At 47.6% G+C, this 22,813-nt stretch overlaps 1 protein-coding gene across 17 annotated transcripts in view; it reads right to left on the bottom strand.

Moving 5' to 3' along the window:
* Positions 1 to 22,813, bottom strand: part of LOC118507881 (filamin-A) — a 55,911-nt gene that overhangs the window by 10,620 nt on the left and 22,478 nt on the right. For 8 of the 17 annotated variants that reach the window (XM_036047092.1, XM_036047097.1, XM_036047096.1 and 5 more), the window contains 8 exons: positions 20,977 to 22,518; positions 20,627 to 20,865; positions 20,003 to 20,569; positions 18,590 to 19,722; positions 18,378 to 18,511; positions 18,144 to 18,276; positions 8,851 to 9,030; positions 8,543 to 8,762 (listed from right to left, as the gene is read on the bottom strand). In XM_036047092.1, coding sequence (XP_035902985.1) covers positions 8,543 to 8,762; positions 8,851 to 9,030; positions 18,144 to 18,276; positions 18,378 to 18,511; positions 18,590 to 19,722; positions 20,003 to 20,569; positions 20,627 to 20,865; positions 20,977 to 22,518 — 4,148 coding nt within the window. The other 9 variants (XM_036047101.1, XM_036047102.1, XM_036047103.1 and 6 more) reach the window with 7 other exon arrangements.

Raw genomic sequence — 22,813 nt, 5'->3', positions numbered from 1 at the left:
AGATTCAAGATTTAGGAGGATAAAATGGCGAGGAGTTTGGTAACACTTCCGGTTTGCTTTCTCATTCACATTCACACAAAAAACTTGCACTAATTTCTCCTCGCATTGAATTCACTCACAAACGAATCACGAGCGAATTTCCGCGATCGTAATGCTTAAAGATCTTAAACATCCACTTTGCCATCATCAAGGATGTCACGCACCTTGCTCTGCTAATAATCACCAAAATCCGCACTCACACACAAAGACACAACCGGGGAGCGGTGCTGGAAGGAGGAGGCCGGAAGGGTAGGTGGGTCGGTTGGGACACAGATTTGTACACGCACTCACTCAAGCTCGAATGCTGGTGACTGATGATGCGCGGGATGATTACTAAATACGGTTCGATCGACGACGACGGTCGGGCAAGGAGTGTGTAGCATTCGCCGAATTAAAAAAAAAGAAGAGAGCAACCTGAGCCTTCCGCCGAAAGCGTGCTTCTGAGCTGAATACTGAACGTCAACTGATAAACGGGTGGCCGGACACGAGATTCTGAAGCATTGCAGCATATATATCCCCGAGCCGTCTTCAGCTTCCAGAGGAGCGCGAGCACCGAAACCGGACCGACCGGTGGTTCGTGTGAGCGGATTCGGTATTTTTGAGCGCAATCGGCTATGATTTGCTCTTTTTCCAAATTCCGCCCCCAACCGTGACCGGGCCTCCACCGTGTCGTCCTCCTTCCCCCACGCGATAGAGCAAATCGATGGAAAAGCGTATGGGGGGGGGATAGAAGAAAAGTGTGTAAAACTTCTCCTACACACAGGCAGCAGTGACAGCAGATCGGGTCCACCGCACAGGACGTGAGGAAACACAATTTTTGGAGGTATTATAAAAATGAGAAGGCCGAGTGCACATAAACGTGGCGGGAAGAAGAAAGTGAGAGCAACCAAGAAAGAATGATAGACAAGCGCGGATAGATAGGACCGCGACGACGGGCGGGATCGACCGCGGATGATGATCGTTGAATTCGGGTGCTGGCAGAAACGACGATGGCACTAACACAAAACATTAACTTTTCCATCTTGCGCGCCATCGGAACGGACGAACCGACTCTCACCGACGTAAAGACTGTGCTTCATATAGCGCCTGTAGATGCTCAAGATTTTGCTCAAACTCGATGTGTTTCCGGAGAAGCAAGTGCCTAGAATGATGGCCGATTGAAAAGAGTGACCATACCCAGCCCGTTCATAATGATCGTGCAAATTTTGTCACCAACCCTGCAGAAACACGATTCGAAATTTCCATGAAGCGAACCAGCCGGACCGGACATTACATTATTAGCTCTCCGAGAGACTACGGACGACGTTGGTTTAAGTAAGTGTACGTGACAACGAGCGTCCGACACACTGGACCGGGGTATCTATTTCAACACCGGAATATAGCGTCTAAAGATTCTTCCGTGGCGGTGGTGCTGCTACCCATTCACTCGATCACTTCCTCCCTCGCTCAATGACGCCATCGATCGGAAATCGCGGAAGGAAGCAACAAGAAAAGCGAGTCGAATCGAAGGATCGTGGAAACGTTCGAGCGCTTGGTTGACAGTTTTTGGCAACGATCGTGATGCAACAGCAGTAATGTGTTGCAATTTTATGTTTCACACCGTCGATCGGCCACCGGTCGTCGGCAGGTAAGGGGCAAATGATTCACCGACTTACTGGTGGACAGTTCAAAGGTAGCCACGTGTCCAGTGGCACGTGTAACAAATTTGTCAACTTTTGTAGCGCTGGTTCTTTCAATCGTAAATCGAACATTCGTCCACAATCCGTGGAGCATGGTGCGCTTCCGTCGTGTGTTGACTCAAGCGATATTTTACGTGTGCCTTTCCTTAACACATTCAGCGAGCGAGCAAAAATGTGCCCGTTGGCGCCTGTTGCGTGTCAGTCCGGTTGCTTTTTTCTTCTTCGACGGAAACTTCGACATTCTTCAAATGGTAGGCCTCGTTCGTGAGTGGGGAAAATATTGAGTGTGTGTGTGTTTTTGGTTCATTTCACCACTTACATCTTGCCGCGATCGGGTGCGGATTTGCTCCCATCCAGTGCTCGTATTAGCTCGTGAACTCGGTGGATCATAAATTTATGCATTTTTATAACAAGACGGGTGCGTGCGCTGTCCAAGAACGTACGATTCTTCGCACGGGTGTGCTGCTACACAGCACAGCTCACACAGTGTAGCAGCAGCAAGTCATTCGTTTATATGGACCTCACAGGCGCACCGGTTGAAACGGCGGTTCCGACGGTTGATCACGATCATGCCGTCACCGCGCACGCCAGTGGTTGACGGTATATTTTTGGAGCCGATGAAACGGGTGACAACTGCGCAATCCACCGTTCCCCGACACAGCAGCATGGACACCCTTCGGTGCCATACCTTCAAAACCCACTACTACCGCTGCTCAATCATTTCTGCCCGGAGGGAAGTGTTTAAGGCTGCCATCGTTCTGGGCAGAGAGTGAGTGAGAACTTCCGAAAGAATGCGACCGGAGATAGAGGTGAACGTTTAAAATGTGGCCACAAACACAGCGATACGAGAAATTGTATGTATGCTGAAATCATCATTCTACTAACTGGCACGAATGGGTCGAGTTTAATAATTCATACTCATCCAAAATATCGAGAAGCCATGAAATGTGCCTGAGAATTTGCCTTCCGTCAGAATCTGCCTTTCCAGGGGTTTGATCGATAGAATGGAATTGTTGAATCACTCAGGAGAATATTTCAAAATCGATCTTGGAGTACTGCAGACACGTTGTAGAACTTTGCAATCATATAATGGAATTTATCCTGCCCACAGTCTAGCATTTTTTCGATCCATACAGTGAAATTGTTGAATCACTCAAGGGAATGTTTCACACGAATAGTGGAATATTGTTGGTCTGCTGTGGAGCTTTGCAATCATATAATGGAACTATGCACTTAGCTGTGGAACGAAAAGTACCGAGGATGTTGTGCTAAAGAAGTAGAAGAATTTTGCTTAATTTCATTGTATGATTGCAAGGTTCCACAACGGGTTTGCACTAATACATTATTTATTTGAAACATTCCCCCGAGTGATTAAACTATTTCAATAAATGATTCGAACCCCTGCATATGAACGAAAGGTGCATCAATTATAAAGAGAACATTTGTCTTGGAGGTATTAACAGAATTTGCTACAACACAATTTTCAATTTAAATGCAGTCATTATGAACGTGCCCATTTAAAAAAATACTGAGAAACTTCAGTCAAGGTATTTAACATCGCACTTTGATGTTGTTCTTCCCATCTCACGTACATTTCCATCCGTCCATCTCATCCACACGAACGTAGCATGGTTTTTTGTTCCCGCTGCCCAGCAGGGCGGCATAAATAAATGCAAACGACGATGGCGACAGCCGGTTGCTTTCCAGCAAAAAGCAGGAATAAAGTAATAAAACAGGCAATCAGAAAGGGATGCACCAGGTCCCAACGCTGGCGGTCGGCACAAATTAGCAGGTTTAATTAAAATACTATTTGCTGGTGATTTAATTAACATTTTCCGTTTGTCCCGTTGCGTGGCGTCGAGATCGGCGTTGCAACCCAAACCCACACCACACGTCATTCACGACGGTGAACGTCATTCGAAACGCGGGGTTCGTGGTTCGGTGGTCAACAACCGGTGCGATAATAAATGTAGCGGCGTTAAAGGGATCGCAGGTTGGGTTGGCCAGATCTCTGCGATAGTGATCGAAGGAGGAGCAGGAGGAGGATGATGATGGAGAGAGCTATCTTCTGTCACGCAGGACAGATGCATACTTTGGTGGAGTGAGCACTAATTCGTTTAAGTAACATCTTTATCAACATTACATCGAGTTGCAGTGGGTGGGTGATTTTGTGCAATTTGTTGACGTCAGCTACGCTAAAATTGGACCGGATTGGACCGTGTGTGCATTTTAATTAAACGCTCAAAAATGATACCATCTTTGCGCCATCTTTCGTGTTGATAACAATGGAAATGTAATTATTATTTGAAAATTATTTTTGAAAGTAGCTTTACAACTATGCACATGAACAAAAGCAAACAATAATATGTCCTTCCCACCCATCTGGTTGTGGTGGTGATTTTCACGCTCATTTGACCGATTCATTGCTACCGTTGAGATGATTGAACTCGAAGGAGCGATGGCGTGGCGAGGCAAGAACGAAACACATATCCTCTGTCACGTCACGGCAAGCGGACAGATGCATCCCATGAATAAGCTGCAAACATATTGGATCATGTACTAAACATCAATAGGCACCACCTAGGACGAACGCAGAATTATAAAAGTCACACGTACCCACGTTGATAGAAGGACGACAAGCTACACTTGGGCGGCTAATAATAGCTTCTTCGGGCAAGGCATATAGCACGTTCGTCTTGTAACACCAACATGTACAATATGGCCGAGTGCAATGCACTTGTTTTGGAATATAATAAATAAGTAAAAACTTTAATTTAACGACTATACAGACCATTTAAACTAGATGTTCCAGAAGAATTACATGTTTTATGCGTCATTCCAATCAGTTTAGTTAACCAACGACAAGGGTATTGAAAAACAATGTTGGTGAAATTTAAATTAACATACAAAATATTGTGCGATGGCCCATTCATTTTGGGGCGCACCGGCACCAGCAACGATGATTTATTACCGAACCAATGACCTTCACAGCTGTCTCGATGCATCACGGCGGTATCCATCGTTGGTGACAGACCAAGCGAACGATACGAACGGAATAATCAACTGCTCTGACAGCGGCCAGGCGTCTCCATTAACGTTACCTGCCTGGGCCGGGCCGGTTCGAGTGTGACTGCCTCGAACGGTGAATACGGTTGCTTAATAAATGGACGGTCCGAATGATTCAAGGTCATTTTTTGTATGATTCCTTTCGATACTTTTATACGACACGCATCGTACTTTTCCTTTCATTACGATACCCATATTACAGACGTTATTTATCTCGGCAATACGATTCGGGTTGGATTATCGCAAAGTGTTTTACGAAGTGAAAATGGAATGTTACGGCTGGGTTTCCTTCGCACAGCTGTTTAACTAGTGGATCGAGCGAGTGTAATAATAAAGTGAGATGATTTAATAGGTTTTCTCTTTCAGCGGACAACAAGACGCGCGGTTATCATTCGGCGTTATTTTTGTCTTGTATTTGCCAGGATTGCATGGGATACGAAGCAAAAACAAAGGTAGTTTATAACCGGACTAATCTTTTTCGTTTCATGATGAATGAGGCATTCAGTGTGATTTAATAGCATTGCTGATTGTCATTCTCTATGGCTTTCTGAAGTAATAAAAAACACCTTTTCCGTGGTAGGAAAGAATGAAGTAACTCGATTAGTTAGAGAGTGATCGGAAAATTTTAATCACCTCAAACTGTAGGGACCGAACCTCGGCAACACGGACCAAAGCTCACCGCGCGGATTCGCGCGCGGTGAGAAAATGTATCAGCACAATCGAGCATGACGGGCAAAACATGCCGGTTTCCACATTCATTTCACCTCATCCATGACAATCTTCTACGATCTTCCATCATCTGCCATCAGTGCGTTTCATAATTTCTGCGATTCGAGAAATGTCCCGAGCATCATCAGCGCGCTCTACCTACCGTGCGTTTGTGGACCGTCTGGTGCGGGTTGGTATTGTGCCCGAGCAGGCGAATGAAGATTGGCTCGTTGATATGCTGCTGGGTCGGACCGTTCGGTCCGTGGGCCTTGCCGCTTGCCACCGAAAACAGTGCTAACTCTTTTCGTGGCAGCTGCAGACGAACTTTTATAGCCCCAGGCAACACTCACCAAACGGCCACCGAAAACACTGCTGGACTGTATCCGGAGCGGATATTTATATCTCCGCCGGCGTCGGTACGATCGTCGACCGTTCCGAAACGACAGTGTCCCCAACTCGTGATAAATCCCCGGTCATGCTTCCGTTACACCGCCGCTGCTACCTTTCGCCCCTGAGCCTTTTTGCCCGTCTTGATACACTTCTACGACTAACGGGTGCCGATTGACTTGCGGTACTTTCTATCGTTTGCGATTTCCGTTTTTTTTTGTTGGTGTTTCAGAGAGGGAGGGAGAGAGAGATGGCATTCTCCCACTTTTCCGTTTAATAGTTGGCCGTTTGGAAGGGGTGGAATAGAAGATCGTGGATGTGTCACAGTATCCTTAGAGTAGAGACTGTGACAACAAAAAATCCTCCCCGTAATGCTACTGTCCATCGCATGGCAAACTTCGAGACTCGCACACCTGCTGCAATCGGACGAACTTGGATAGAGGGCTATCGAAACAACCTTGCAGCACAACGTCCGTGTACAGAGGTTGAAATTCATTAAATCCTCAGTGAGCTGTTTAGTCACATTCAAGTACAGAGAGTTAAAATGCTATCTTAGCAAAGTCCGATGATACCAAGGCGAATTAAATAGCTTTCGGTAGACGGACTATTTGAGTAGCCAAAATGTTAACCCATACGTGTCTGATTCCCGTTTTTCCCCGATGAATCGAAAGCAAATAAGCAATCGTTCACTTCATATCACTAGCGCTCTACGGAATGTCGCTTCGGTGGGCAAATAAAACCGGAACGGAAGCGATGATCCAACTGGCACGATTAAAGCATTGCCGTCGTGCACATTGGTGTGCCGGTTGCGGTATTATCTTCCGAATCGGGGTAACCGTTGTTTTTTTTTCCTTCAAATCTAGATAAAAATCTTTGATGTAGTATAGCACGACCGGAACGAGAAGACCAGTTGGCGGTTAGATAAATAATCTGCTCCCATGTTGCGCTGGAGCGGATGTGAACCGATAGACTTGAGCGACCTTTATCGGCTATATCATTCCCGGTGCCGAACGGTCCCTGAACAGATTTGTGATCAGACGCGGCATCTGTGTATCCGTCGTCCGCAACCTTGGTGCAAAACGTGGTCAGTTTTTGCATAGTCCATTACAAGTAGAGCACAACCAGAACCAGTCGTATTGTGTGTGTATGTGGGTGTGTGTGTGTGAGTGCGTGAGTGCGCGCGCGCGTTTGTGTGTGTGTGAAATATAAATTGTGTTCCTAGCGCTGGCTGTGGCGAGGGATCTGATGATCCTCGCCACCCGAAACGACGATATCATAGCGCCAATGATGACTCTGGTCGCTGTTTCCTGCTCGTCGGCGTATAATCCACTCCTCTGGCGCGAGCGTGAGCTCGGCCGCCACGACAAATGGCGACAGTTATGCGAATTGATGTTCCTGGCCGTGTGTTGTTTACTTAAAGGAACGAACAATCATAAAGATACGAGTGCCGTGGGTGGTAAAAGTAACGTCCGTCCGTCTGCACAGATGAATCTCGTTCCTGGTAATGGAATGTAACATGTTTGTTTTCGGAGCGGTTTTGACCGGAACTCTCGGATTCGCTGAGAGCACATGACGCCTCCTGCTGGGCCAAGCGACACATTTGCCACCGCATGGATTTTGATGAGTGTTCCCATTAGTATGTTGGCATGCACACTGTTGTTTGTTGGATCGTGTTGTTTCGACTTTGTTATATCATAAATAATGGTCGAAAGACTATCGGGTATCTGATCATCCCGTCATGTTTGATTCCTTAGAATTGTCTGAGATGTGGTAGCAGGTTAAAACCATGACTGTTTGCGAAAATGAGCAGAGATCAGCAAATTTGTTCATGAAAAATCCTCTGCTGCAAGCACACATACAATCCAACAATTAAAGTGTAATTATATGCAAGTGGTTGGAGTTTTTGAAACAGGAACGAAACAGGCAAAACAAGCTATCCCCATGAATTACAACATTCACCATTCCTTGCTAGCCGTCAATCAAAGGGTGCATAAATCTTTCGCACACTCATCAGAACCGAGGGGAAATAAAGATCAAGACCTAACTCACCAACGTGGGATTCCTGTTGCATGCGAAGGAAACCATTTAAATTCCTTACAGTCCCGCATCGTTTTTCAATGTGTGCAAGACGACGGGCACCTTCCGTCCGGGTGGATCGGAACGCGTCACATGCGCACCGAGAAGACCGACCGCGGCACGTGCTCCTGTGATCGGCACCATCTGTGTCGCTTCGTGCCCTTTTCTTTTCGGACACTACCCCGTTGTCGAGGGTTCGAGCGTTTAGATGAATGATCGACAGGATCGGTTTATAGCACGGTGCCAAGCGTATCTTTCTCCCCACAGCGTCATTAAGTGGCCAGGTTTACAATGTGTCACACGACCGTACCGTACCGTACCCTGGCATCCGGTCACCATTGAAACGAAACCAAGTCGATGTGTCACGGTGTGATTGACGTGGCGTTAACTCGTCTCATATCGCATATTGACGGGATTGTAAATAAATAACCACTGATAGACTGACGACATTGACGACATCGTAAAGGCACGACAAATGATGCTGTAGTAAGGTGGACCACCCTACACGCTACAGTAGCGTTGGTGATATGAGATCGTTTCAAATGCTTGTCGAAAGGTGATGAGCTACTCCATTATCATCCACCTACCTGTGACGGGTCCGCCGGTCTGCGGGATGTTAAGACGATCGAGCTTGAAGACGTGGAAGCGGTTCGCCGATTGAGCTGTACCGTTCAGATGGTTATCGTGCTCGGTTGTACCGTTGCCGTTGGTTGCACTGCTGCTGCTGGTAGTGCTGGTGGACAATTGCTGCACGCTGTTGAGCGTGGACACGCTGTCGTGTTTGCCGTTCACTAATCGCTCCCGGACCTGCCGAAAAGACAAGACATTTAATTAGTGATCTAACACCCCTTGCCACCCTGACAGACAGCACCGTAATCTGTGGCTGATGACTTACAAGGAACTCCTCACTGGCGGTCTGTTGGATGTATTGCTTGGATTTGGAAACGGATGAAACCTGCTCGATGTAAGACTCCTGGTGCTGGTAGCTGTGGTTTTCGGAAATAGCCGAGGAAGTAGTCTTGCTGGAACTGTTGGTGGCACTTTTTGCAACCTGTTCCTCGACGTTGTCAACTGCCTGCCGAAACGTGGAGAGTGGGAAAAGAGAAAGCCAAAGACGGAAATTGTAATACAAGAACATACACGCAAATGGGGTCATTTCTTCCGAATGCAAGCCGCTGCTTGCTCGCTACATTGACACAGTCCTCCTATACGGGGGATACGGTCCAGGGAAGTGCTTAGCATCTGTCGTTCTATATTTTAGGTGCGCTGCTGGTTCCACGCAACCACCTCGGCCCGAAGGACCGGTGCTAGGCGTGTGCAGACACGCGAGCCTGGCATACAAACGGCGGCGAACGGAACACACTGCTTTGGCACGTCGCCCACAACGGCTCCTCCATTTCCGTTTTTCCTGGCCGTCGAAGAAATCTGTCACCCCGCGCACACTCGTCCGTCCTTCCGTCGTCCACCCGCCGGTTCGGATGGATTAGCTTTGAAATAACGCGCTGTTGAACAGCACGATTAACAACGAAAACCGATTTCAAAGGCAGTGCGCTAGTGGTGCTGCGCTAGTCGCCATCGGTTTGCGTGCATATACGTTCACGCTGCCGGGCGCGCATACTCGGCACATATTAATAAGACGTATCGGAGACAGGTGTCACACCGGGGTCAGCCGGATCGCGGCGGGACACATTCTCCACCGCACGGTGTTGGAGAGTTGGAGAAAAGTGCACGACGCGCGCTACAGCTCGACTATGCTCGCACTTTGGCCCGCTTGTTACGGGTGGCACAGATGTCCCCGATCGTCTTCTTGCTCTGTACAGCAGGCCCGGCCAACTGGGCTAATTTAAGAACCCCCCAGAAGCGATGAATAACGGGCAACGAATTTTTCTCATCCAAAAAATAAAATGCTGAATCTCGCCCACACGTTGCCATCGAGAGTTTGGTTTACTGGCCACGGAAGGCCCTCAGAAGCAAAAAAGACACCATGCTTTGACCACGGTGTGGCGACGAAATCGAGCACACAAGCTTCAAAGCAACGGTTTTCTGCGTGTAAGAAAACCGCCTAAAGGTAGGCAAGCTGCAGTGATTTTGGGTAATGCTGCACCGCTTGCAGCGCTGCACAGCACAGCGGTAAATTGTGCGTTACTAATTGTATGTAGCGGTACATAGGACGGTTCAGGGAAGTTTGCACGAACAATGTAATTAATTTAATTGGCTCCATTTCGGTGGCATTTCGTACAGTGGCGCTTCTCGATGGATGCCACCTGTTCGGAGCGTCCTCCAAAGAACTAGGTCAAGGTCACAGGCAATCCCTCGCGTCGATGGCTTACGTGATAAGCGTCCGGCGCGTTTTCCACGATTCCAGCGAAACCCAAGAACGTTATCCGGTTCCTTGGAGAACCAAGCAAAAATGTTTAAAATTAAATTTTTTTAAATTAAAGCAATCTGTCGTAAACAAAAATAATAGTACGTCACAGTAAATCAGTGTGACTGTTGACATCAAATTCCTTTGAGCAAGCTCATCTCCTTACATCAATCAGCAGGATCATAAACACTGCCGCAATATTCCGGCCATATTCGTTTGTCAAGCAAAGCGCTTCGACGCTGTTGTCGCAACAGCTATTATATTCATTCTTATGGCGCGGAGAATGGAACGCATTATATTTTTGTTATATTTAGATCGAAATTCTATTTTTCTCCGGCAAAACAAGTTTGTAGGCCGCGGACATGGCGTCGCATCAAGACCGGTGGATTCTAAATCTCTTCACGCACGCATGGTCCCTTGTGCTCGACGGGCTAACGAACTGGGCCCGCCGCCCCAACGCAATCGTTGGATCTGTGGCATAAAATTAATGTGATTCGGTTGCCCCATTCCTTCCATACGTGAGACTAAACGCCTCCGCACGAGACAGTCGTTGAAGCGATCACGACGGACGAAGATGCGTCCTTAGCGATGGACAGAAACCGATTCCGTGACAGCATTTCTTGCTCGTCCGTCTCGCGATAGAAGCGTAGTCGTGATTCGTAATTAGTACGAGATGTTTTCATGGATTTTTACGTCTGTTTATTAATAAAGTCGTAGCACAGTTCACAACAAAAGCGCAAACGGTAAGAACGTTTCTAATTACAATCCCAATAAGAAAAGCATATTTTCTCAGCCAGGACGTTACCTTGAGCAGATTGTTTGCCAAATTAGAGTTGAAATTCTATGAAAAAAAACCTCGCTAGGCAATGTCCAAGTGCGCTCGATCAACTAACAGCCAGTTATCATTCCGTAAACATCGTGCCTATGCTACACACTGGCAGCTCGTGCAACAGTGCAAACAATTTGCAAGGACATGCGATCCACATGCCAGAATTTTCTTCGCTCATTGACACCCTGGCAAAATGCGCAAAATTTGCTGGCCCCAAATGTGGCCACCTGTGCGAGCGCCGGTCGTATGATGAAAAACAGCGCGTTGCTCCGATCGTAGTTCCCGGTGCTCTGCTCTAGGCGCTAGGCAGAGGTCTGTCGGTGCTGTTTCACGATAGAATCTAAGCATCGCCGTGCGAGCGTTCGTTCATCAACGGATTTTGTTTTTTGTTTTCCCGATCTTCAACAGAGCAACAGTGTGAAACAAAATGGCACCGTTGGGTGATAGCTCATTTACTGCGTTCGACGGATGGAAGGCCAAGAATGGGACAATCGGAATCGGCAGCAGGCTTTAGATTCGGAGCACAACGGCACGGCAGACGGGGAGAACGGCAAGCAAGCAAGCAATTAAGCAAGCATACCGTGCCGAGTTGCGATTAATTATTCATAGAGCCGGGATGAAGCACGTCCACAGCAATGTTTCGTAAGACTGGGAGGCGTCTTCAAGAAGTTGCTGAAGTTCGCGCAGAAGAGCGCCGTGAGGGATAAGACGACGAGCAAATTGCTGACAAATACCTTCAGTCTTTCATCTAAGAAGATTTATGTGTGATTTTACTATTGAGAATTCGTGTCCAAGCATGTTTTTAAGCAGAGGAAACAAATCGTATGTTCATTTATAAAGCCTCTTGGTTTGCATGACGTGGTTACTCAGCACCCATACAAAATGTCCTTGAGCTATTGCTTTGGGGCTAAGTTAATCGCGATAACAATTTAAAATATATTAAGATTTAATCTTTTAACTCACATGATTTTTGAGACATAATCAAATCCCGGAACATTAATACACAATAAATTTTGATAAGTTTGTTAACCCTACCATGCTCCATTAATATCATTTTTCGATGTAAAAATAGAACCCAAACTGTAATACAAACTGTGACAGAGAGTAGATTTGTTCATGCAAGAAATTTTGAAGATCGCGAAAAACTATCGATCATAACCTGAACTTACTTTGCGATACCGATCGTAAAAATGTACGATCGGGTAAAATATTTAAAAATAAATTGTTACAAAAATGACGAAATGTAGTGCTTTTCAAATGACACGTTGGATTTACTTTTACGATTTCGCTGCGTCCGTCCATCGCTAAAGGAATTTTTTGAAATGATAAAATTCCAAACCCAAAGCCAAATGCAAACCACCCTTATCCTGTCCGCTGTTGCTCGATGTTACTCGTCACGTCAAATGTAAAAGCATTCCCCGCAGGAACAGCAGCGGCTTCACGGTCTCGAAATTTCTTCAATCCATTCGGTTCGTTTGAGGCGGAAAAGAAATGTCCATTCGTAACGGTTCGTTTTTCATCGTCGTCTAAAACCGGAGGATCCCAAACGTGACCGACGGCTAAATTGGACCATGTTTGCAATTTCACTCACTTTGCTGGAGGAACCCGGCTATGCGGGCACGCTCAGGTAGCAAAAGTGAACCACCAGAAAGAAAAGCAGAAAAGCAGTCGCAGCTGTAGGACGTTTGCTGTGTGTGCTGGCGGATGTCGAATGGACGTTATGTTTGGTTTTTGGTCGTTTTACAAGTTTCACCAACGATCTTTTACTTCGCCATAAGATGAAATTTGATTGGATCAAGCAATGAAATGGTAATAAAAGTTTCTTATAAAATGTCCGAGAGAATAACTCTCACCTCGGAACAGAAATGAGCAAGGAATTCATCAAACAGCACTTTCCAAACTTAAGACTTTTACGATTATACATTAAAAGAATACATCTCCGCCATATACCTTCTATAAAAGTGATCGTCTACGAAACTAACTTAAAAAGAACAAAAATTCATTTACCAAATGTTAATATCACCTTACAGCACACGATCGCACAATTCCGGAAAATGTTTTATAAGCGGTGTCCACGTTGGTCTGGGACAATCTCACACCTTCTGCAACTCTCTTAGACCACAATTGAAAAATCAACGAAAATACACACACCAACACGCTCACTAACACGCTATCAGTCACGATAAGAACTAGCACGCGAAATTCCTACACCACAAGAGGCTTCGAAGAAACCCGTGCGTACCGTACCGTTCCTGGCTGTGTGACTTTTCCTCTGAAGCGTCCAAACAGAAGTGTGGTCGATGCTGTAGCTCCGATCAAGAGCGCCGTATCTTCGCAACAACAACACGCCTGCTGGACGGTGCTGCTGATCGCTATTGTTTGGCAGGGGACGGACGCGGTGGAAAAAAGCGAAGTGGGTGGAGGGGGAGGGGCGGACCTACCCGCGGGGAAATTTACATGCGGTCGAAATAGTTGCCCGCCGAGCCGGTCGGCGATCGTGACCAGTCGTAAGGGTGGAAAAATAAACGTCCCGTACGAAGCACGACACACGGTCGTTCGTTCGTTCGGTCGTTCGTACGTACGTACGTTCGTTCGTTTAATGTTAGTTGGGTGCTTCGGATATGTTCGGGTTGCCGGTTAAGGGGACACCTTTTTCCACGCTTTTTCCCGATACACATACACCCACCAAATCCTACTCTTTACGCCCACCGACCTACAAGTCGCTGCTGCTGGTCTCTCAAGCATTGCTACCGGAGAGCGCGTGCCCCGTAGCGATCAGACGCAATCGGAGATCGTCACGGTGGATGGAAAGCCGCGGTCGTGTGTCGATGTGTAAGGGTCCGTGTTTCATAGCGACACGGAGGTTCAATTGCATGGAAATCGGGTATGATTTCAGTTCCCTAGAGTGTGTGGAGGTACTTGGTGGAAACACTGTGGCATTAGTCGGCGAGATCGCTCTAAGCGAATTCTCGTCGGCAAGGGGTGTATGTGTGCGGGTTCTCGCCAAACCGTTACTAGGTCATTCAATTAAATTTAAAGAAAAAGGCATCAGCTTTTGCAAAACGATTTTGCTGGTATGCGAAACCTTGAACCGAATATTCAAGGGAAGTTCGCGAGAGGTGTAAGCGCATGTAGAATAATAAACTTTGTAGCCTTTCCGACCGGACAAACGAGTTTTGTTCGGGTTTATTTGAGAGCGGTGAATAGTGGTCAAGTGTGGCCAAAATTACTACTATTGAGTAATGCTGCGGGTTTGCTCCTATAGACCAATACTTTACTGTGCAACGGGAATCCGGGAATTCCATTACCAACTCCACATTCCAACTCTTGTTACATACTCAGGAGGAAATTTGTTACACAAAAATTCATAATAACAATTTCGAACATTTTTGGCGTTCTGAAGCAGAATTCCTAACACTAGCTAGGCGTTGTTTGTGTAAATCGATATAGCTTGAAAAAACAGTATTGACTGTTTTGCATGTGCAATAAGAAAAACAAAACCAACTCGGCACTGGAAAATCAACACTGTTTTCCCAGGCCAGGCGGCTATGTGTGCTTACAGTTAAATCAATAAACGAGCGTTCAAATTTCACCGGCCTTCTCTACAACAACATTCACCGATGGAGACGCCTGGTGTTTGAAATACGAAAATTGTTGTGAACCATTGGATTAAAATTCTTTTCAACACAACAATTTCGTTACCGCTACTATTCGGTGCATGTGTTACAGTGCATCAAAGGCAATTTATTTCAAAAGTTGGTGGCAAACGCAGCAAAGGCACGTACTAATTGTTCAGCTGTAAGCGCTTGTCTACAAGCCATCCACAGAGAATGATTAACATTATCGCCAAATCAAACACACACATGACGTGGGCAAACTAACGTAAACAAATTGAGTAGGATTAAGTCCGGCAGCACGCAGCAAACGTTTAACGATTGCTCGAATAAAAAACCTTTACGGTCAATGGACCGCTTAGTGGCTGCGCTGTAGTAGAACCTGCTCCTTTTTGACACACCGACAACTTTACTAAAATCGTTCCCCCCGAGATTCGGACCATTCCCGCGCCCCCCAATATCGCCTTAAGGAAGTCCACGCCCAGCAGTACATTAATTACGAGAGGCGAAGCATAGTCGGCACATTTTCGTTCCCGTCTGGTGGCAGCACGCCCAACAAACAGGCACTCTGCACTAATTGTCGCAATATTTGCGTGATACGTATGAAGTCGTTACACGATCGTGGCACCGTATACCGCGCCTTCGGTAACCCCGCAGTCGGTGCCATCTGGTGGTAAGGATTAACTTGTGCACCGAAAATTATGTTGTACAATATGAACCGTGGAAACGTGCGACAGTTAGAAACCCCATTTCGCCGTTAGAAAGGACCAGATAAAATTCGTCTTGTCAGCTTAATTGTTCGCTTTAAAAGCCGAGCGACGTCGTTGATGTGCGGTTTTTACACCACACCGCATAGCAAACAAAAGCCATAAAGATTTATGCCCACGGTACAGACAGGTCTCGCGCACATCAATTTATCAGCCCATTTCGTACATAAATGTTGGCTAAAATGTTGATGTACTAATCTTTTTGATTCATTTTGATCTTTTGTTTCAAAACCCGGGAAAACGATCCTTTTTGGATTGGTGTGGCCACTAGATGGGGAATTTGATCGCATAACAGGTTCGTCTTTGAGTCATGCGCGATTGTCAGGCGTTGTTACCCAGTTAAAAAATGAACCACTACTATTTACCCTTCAAGTTTCTCAACCATGAATGCAAAGCAACTCACCTGCTCGTGCCATTTTGCCGTATAATGCTGAATAATTGCAAGGCTAGAGATAGAGGATCGCGATCAACAAACGGATGTCGATCATCATTTTCTTTCCTAGCAAGTGGCGCCGTTTGCGTGAGCCAAACTGCAGAGTATTAGCGTGCAGCGCATTCGTTTATGATTAGCCAAATGTATATTAATATTCTCTATACACCTCACAAATCTAGCAGCATTACGGCGGCAACATAGTGGCAACATGCGACCGAGCAGGGCGGGTTCACCGTCGTTTCATGAAACAGAGAAGCGTTCGTGCAAAAAGGTGCGTGCGCGGACGAGTGTAAACTTATCTACCGAAATCGAATGGGAATTCAAGATGATTTTGACAGTCAGCTCAGGATGCACAAAGAGTGTTGGGCCATCATTCTTTTGATAAAATGACGCCACTCCGTTAACGGAAGACGATCATTTAGAGAAATATTTGGGTGGTGGTGGTGATTCTTGTTTTCGACGGACAGCGTCAGAATGAATTGCGACCGCCACATGGGTTGGACAGAAAGGCAAACAAACAAACACTTCACGTTTCCTTGTTGAGTGTTACAACGGGGATGGATGCGGCAAGGAAGCTAGCAGTTTAGGGCCATGCGTTGTTAGTACAAAATTTGAAACGAGTTTTTCGAAATTTGACACACATTTTGTGCGCTTTGTTTGTACAGCAATCGTTCAAGCGGACTACACAGCTTGTAATCAAACTGCACCCAGTTAAATAAGCGAAGTTGGTGCTTACAGGGCAAAGCTTCAAGCAGTCGTTCCACTCTCAAGCGGATGCAACATCAATGGAAAGAGACACTTGCCACTTGTCGGCCGTCTGATACGACAAGTTGGCGGCTTAGAGGTTGCAAGATGCGGACAGTTCCACGCGAAAGAAATGCTATTTTTGACACTCAACCTAGGGAAGCCGGCTGGCTGGCTGGCTGCTGGCAACAGTAGCAGGAGATGCGAATTTGTAGAAGAATGGCACACCAACTGGTAGCTGGCCTGTCGAGCCGGCCGGAAAGCTGATGCGGGCGGTCGGTCGGATGGTGCATGATATTGGAGGGATATATGTGTAAAAAATTATACATTTCATGATTTATTTTCATTCTGTGAGGATATTTCTGCTTGACGCACGCGGATCACGAACGACCGGCGATCGCTCCGCAAGCCAAATTGTTAGCATTAGCGACGCAAATGGTGGGAGAATCAAAGCGTGAGTAGCGTGATGCTTGACGAAACAGAGTGTCACATGGCGTTGGAAATCGTTGTCGCAGCACAGCGTCGTGCTGGGCGAAAGTGAAATTCCACGGATGGGAAGCTATGCGCTGGCATACATTCGGACCGCAGTTCGTCTCTCATGCGCGATATGATGGACGAATGATTATTTCCCTTCTTTGCTAAATGTGCGCAATAGGAACAAAGTTTGTCATAATATGTGTTGCCCAACGTTATCTTGCTATGCTAAAGTGCAGCGGTAGTGCGGAAGCAAAAGCTAGCAAAGCAAAGCACTAATGCTGCAGTGAAATGTTTCTTTCCAGTTCGGTGCTATTCACGTGTGCAGATGACAGCGTGGCCAAAACTGTTGTACTCCACTAGAGAAACAATGAGGAAAGGTGTATCTGTTTGTGTGTTGCGACTGTACCATTCAATTTCTGTTTTAAATTTTGATTTATTTATATCCACACAATTTTAAACACGTAGAACAAACAGCTGTAGAAGTTTTCGCAAACAAGATCCCATGTTTGGTCTTACAGCGGTATGATAGAAGCAGACTCGGGACCATGTATGTAAATGTTTGTGTTGCACTATTGAACAGACAAAAGTAATGAGCTCTGCACCAGTTGTAAACAAAAGCACAACCAAAGGCTTGTCCATGAACACACAATGAAAAAATGATTTGTTTCCACATGACTTTTACACTCTGCACACTTTTCTGTTTCATCAAACAATGTAGAACCACACGTAAATGTTTTTTTTTTGTGTGTGAGAAACGACATCTTTCTCACAATTATAACGCGAAGAAAATCATTCCCAAAACTTTAAAAATCCCAAAAACCACACAGCGAACCATACGCAATGGTTCAATAAATATGACTAGAAATCATTTGTATCGTTGTGATTACGGCAGATGCCTTAAATAAAGAGATGGAGGAACATAAAGAATGGTATGGTAAATAAGGGTTGGCTCAATCTACCTTGATCGTGAACGTTCCATTCGGGATGTTTTGGCCGCCAAACTTAATGTCCAGATCGTAGTCTCCGGGATCCTTCAGCACATAGAAAATATCGAAGAACCCGTCCTTCTCGATAATGTCGATGTCCACGTCACTGGAAAGGGAAAATATGGAAAAAATGAGAAAATCGACCTTAGTTCCGCGTTAAAGCATGCTTTTTAAATAATTAGCCCGCAAATCGAACATTCAACTAACCTCGCTTCAGAGTGAGAAACAATTTTGCACGTAACTGCGCCTGTTCCCGCTTCCCTAGCGTCCACGGCAAAGTGGTTCTTTTTGCCGTACTCTTGGTTGACTGGCACGGATTGCACCATTTTGCACTTATCAGCCTGTTTGTAGGGATAATACAATTATAGACGAAGGCGAATACGAAATTTAAATAGGTTTTTGCAATGACACAATCTTACCTCGCCTGTAGGTATGGCCTGCAGTAGGAAGGGCGAACCGAGCACGTCTTTTCCACCGCACTTAATACTGACGTTGTATGGACCGCATTCGTCCGGCACGAACGACACTGCATAGGTACCGTCCGCTTCCTGTTCCATTTTTGGCACCAGCGGCTTCCCATCCGGTCCCTTGATACTGACGTTGATGTCCTCTTTGGCTTTGGCCTTCGGGGCATCGATCTGGAACTTGGCAGGCAAGGACGCGGGCAAAGCTTTCTTTGTCGTCGCCTCGCCGTACACTTTTACCGGCACATCGTTCGGGGCCGGCGCAACGGTCATTACGAACGGACTGCAGCTTACGTGCTGGTCCGCGAAACGTACGTTCGCCGTAATGACGGATCCTTCCTTAGGCGCAACGTATGTTACACCGTACACACCGTCACCCTTATCCTGCACCTGAGCGGTGATTGGTTTGCCTTCCGACGAGCTAAGCGTAACGCCGATTTTTCCCGGTCCAGCTTCACCACAGTCGATGAAGAACTGTGCCGGCAAGCCTTCGTACACCTGACCATGTTCGATGCCCGGACCGTACACCTTTACCTTCTCTGGGCGGGTGGATTCGTTTACGACCACTCTGAACGGTGATCCGGGGATGTGCTTGTCGGCGAACCGAATCGTCACATCGTACTCGCCCGGTTCCGTAGGCATGTACTCAACGTCGCACGATCCGTCCCGATTATCGGTGCAGCTCATTTTGGCTTCAGACGGACCCTCAATCGCTAGTGAAAGCCCACCAGCACCGGCTCCACGTGTTTCTACCGTGAAGGTGGCCAGTTTGTCGGTAAGTGCCCCTTCCAGTCCCGGACCGTACGCACGGCAGCGAGTTGGATCACAACCGGACTTAACGTTCACGACGAATGGCGAGCCTGGCACGGGAACGTTATCGTACAGCAGCTCGATTGTGTGCCGACCCGCCTCGAAAGGGGTGTACATGATGCGGAATACGTCGTCGGCTGAGTCACTCGGTACCAGTTTGCTCGGTATCTCATTGCCCCGCGGATCAAAGATATTGCACGACAGCTTGGACCGGTCTACGTCATCACCGACCTTGCTCATATCGACCAGGAAATCGGTGGGAGCATTCATGACGACGCCTAAAAGTATGCAATGAGAGCTGAATTAGAACAGTGATCGTATTGGGAAGCGCGTCAATAGCACGAAACACTCGAAACACACACACACACAAACACAATGGGATGAAGGTAATATAAGTAATTGTATCAATGGGAGAAACAACCAGCAAACATGAAACCAAACAACAGCAAACGTTTTGAGCTAAGCAGCATATTCTGTCCTGTATTCTACACAAATTAGAAGGGGTTAGCCGAACAGCGATCAACGAAAGCCAAACCGACGACTGCATGCGCATAATACCGTGTGGCTGTATGCCCATTCCGGACACGCGTATCTTGTTGAGATTCGGTTCCGGCACAATGATAGCCTGATAGGGCGAACCGGCAATATGATCATCGTTGAACGTGATGTTGATCGTATAGTCACCGATCTCCGTCGGCAGGTAGGCCACGTTGCACGTGCCGTCCCCATTATCGCGACAGTTGATAGCCGCTTCGCACGGACCCTCGACCGTTACGCCCAACCCACCCTGCCCAGCGCCGCGCGTATCGATCATAAACTCTGCCGGCCGGTTGATGATTCCACGCACCAGCCCCGGACCGCTGGCTTGCACCTTTCGCGAATCCGAACCGACCAGACACTGCAAACGGAACGGTTGTGGCGTAATGGGAGTGCCACCAAAACTCACACTCAACAAGTACTCGCCCAGCTGGGTAGGGGTAAAGTTCACCAGGAAACCTTCGGCGGTCGGTATGACGTGTGCCTTCACACGATTCCCTGACGGGCTAGTGATGGTCACGGCTAGGTCTGCCTTCCCGATGCCATTCGTAATTACGCGGAACTGTTGCAGGCTGTTCAACGGTGCGGCTAACAAATGTTCATCAAAATGGGTTTATCGAATCGATTTACGCGGACAATACTTACTCGGCTCTAGTCCGTCCACCTTTATCTTTGACACATCGACGGGCGACGACACTGTGACTTTCGGCGATAGCGGCACCTTTAGGCCACCGTACAGCAAATTCGTCGAATAGGTGCCCGCTAGCGGCGGTATCACCTCCACCGCGTACGTATTATCGTTATTGTCGATGATGCGTACTGGCACCTTCTGCTTCGATTCTTCGTGCACCAGATTCACCTCCAACAGTCCATTACCGGCGGCCCTTTACGCCACGTTCCAGCATCAGCAAAACAATATAAAACCGGGGGAAGAAAGACAAGTTCGTTAATTGGTGGAGCTTGTTTCAATGTACACCAATGTGCTTTTTTCTTACCTTGCATCCACGTTGAAGTGTGTAGCCGCGTTCGGCTTGACACCTGGCTCCAACCATGGTCCGAAGAACTGCACTTTCGATGCGTCCAGTGGAGTGGAAACGTTCACACGGAATGGTGATTGCGGTACGGCAACGCCACCGTAATTCACCTCTACCGTGACCGGTTCAGCCGAGGGGGCGGTGTACGAGACCTTCTTCACCCCGCTCTCCGTTTGTGTGATCTTGTGCGCAATGGTGTTGGAGAAAACGTCGTTTATTTTCACCTCCAGCGGTGCCGAACCGGCACGGGTCGCATCGACGGTGAATGCGGTCGGTTTACCCACGATCACACCTCCGGTCTTTTCCACGCCCGGTCCTGTCACCTTCACCAGCTCCGGGTGGAAATCATCCGCCTTCGGAAGTACCTGGGCGATGTGCGGGCTTTTCGGGATGTCCTCGTTGTCGCAAAGAATGTGCACGGCGTACTCGCCCGGTGCGGTCGGATGGTATTTGACTAGTGCGGATCCATCCCCGTTATCGTGACACTCGATTTCGGCCTGGGAAGGACCGGCGATGCTGAATCCAAGATTGCCAGTTTCTCCATTCGTCTCAACGACGAAACAGGCCGGTTGGCCAACCATGCCCGATTTCAGTCCCGGGCCGTACGCCACGATTGAGGTGTGTTTCTGTGGTCCGACCGTAACCTCGAACGGGGATTTGGGGATTTCCTGGCCGCCGTACAGCACCAGGATTTTATAACGACCCTCCTTCAGTGGAATGTATTGTGCCTCGTACGTGGTGGCATCTAGCTTGCGGATGCTATGCTCCGGTACGACCCCGCCTGGGCCGAATATCTTCACCTCCGGGATGCCTTCTCCGGCGCCCTCGGTAAATATGCGGAACGTGACGTCATCATCGTTCACGCGAACACCGACCGGCTGTAACCCTCGTCCGCTCGCTCGCACCTTGCGCGGATCGCATACCGGGGCGACACGCACCCCGTAAGGACTGCCGCGGATCTGCTGGCCGCAGAAGAACACGTTGACTGAGTGCAGCCCGACCTGCTTGGCCGTGTACTCGCACCGCCACTGGTCCGTGCCGACCTGGCGCAGCTTGGCCGCTACCGATGTCTTGTGGTTTGCAGGATCAAGAATGATCACCTCTGGCGTACCCTTGCCCGCGTCTTTCGTCGTGATATCGAAATACGTTTGCTTGCCAACTACTACACCGTCCGGCAGCAGGCCAGGCCCGCTTGCCGTCACCTTCGACGCATCGCCCGCTTGACTTTCCACCTGCACCTCGTACGGGCTCTTCGGAATGTCGCGCCCGTTAAACTTGACGTACACTTTGTGCGGACCCTCCAGCTTCGGGATGTACGAGACGGAGTACGTTAGGTTCTTGTCGTTGTTGAAGCGGCAGTCAACTTTTTCCGGGTTGCCGTTCGGATTGTGTACGGCTACGTCAACGTTGCCCTTGCCAGCCGAAAACGTTTCCACGGTAAAGTTCGCTGGAGCTCCCACCGTTGGACCAGTTGGCTCAATTCCTGGACCGTATGCGCGCACCCTGTTGAATGGATCGTAAAGTGAAGCCAGAGAGAGAGAGAGAGAGAGAGAGAGAGAGAGAGAGAAGAAAAAGAATCGGATTAGTTAAAGGTTATCATAAGCAAAGAGGTAAAAATTTTCTGATCGATCTGTTTGGCGTATAATTATGCTGAGCGATATATTTACATCAAAATCACACATACACACACAAACACACACGCACGCGCCAATAAAGGAAACAGAGAAGACAACTGTGTACGCAGACAGAAAGAGATTTGACGCAATACATGATTTGTGTATCGAAAAGGGCAATTTTG

This window comes from Anopheles stephensi, chromosome 2, assembly GCF_013141755.1.
Source record: "Anopheles stephensi strain Indian chromosome 2, UCI_ANSTEP_V1.0, whole genome shotgun sequence".
NCBI lineage: Eukaryota > Metazoa > Arthropoda > Insecta > Diptera > Culicidae > Anopheles > Anopheles stephensi.
This window is presented reverse-complemented; position numbering and strand designations above follow the sequence as displayed.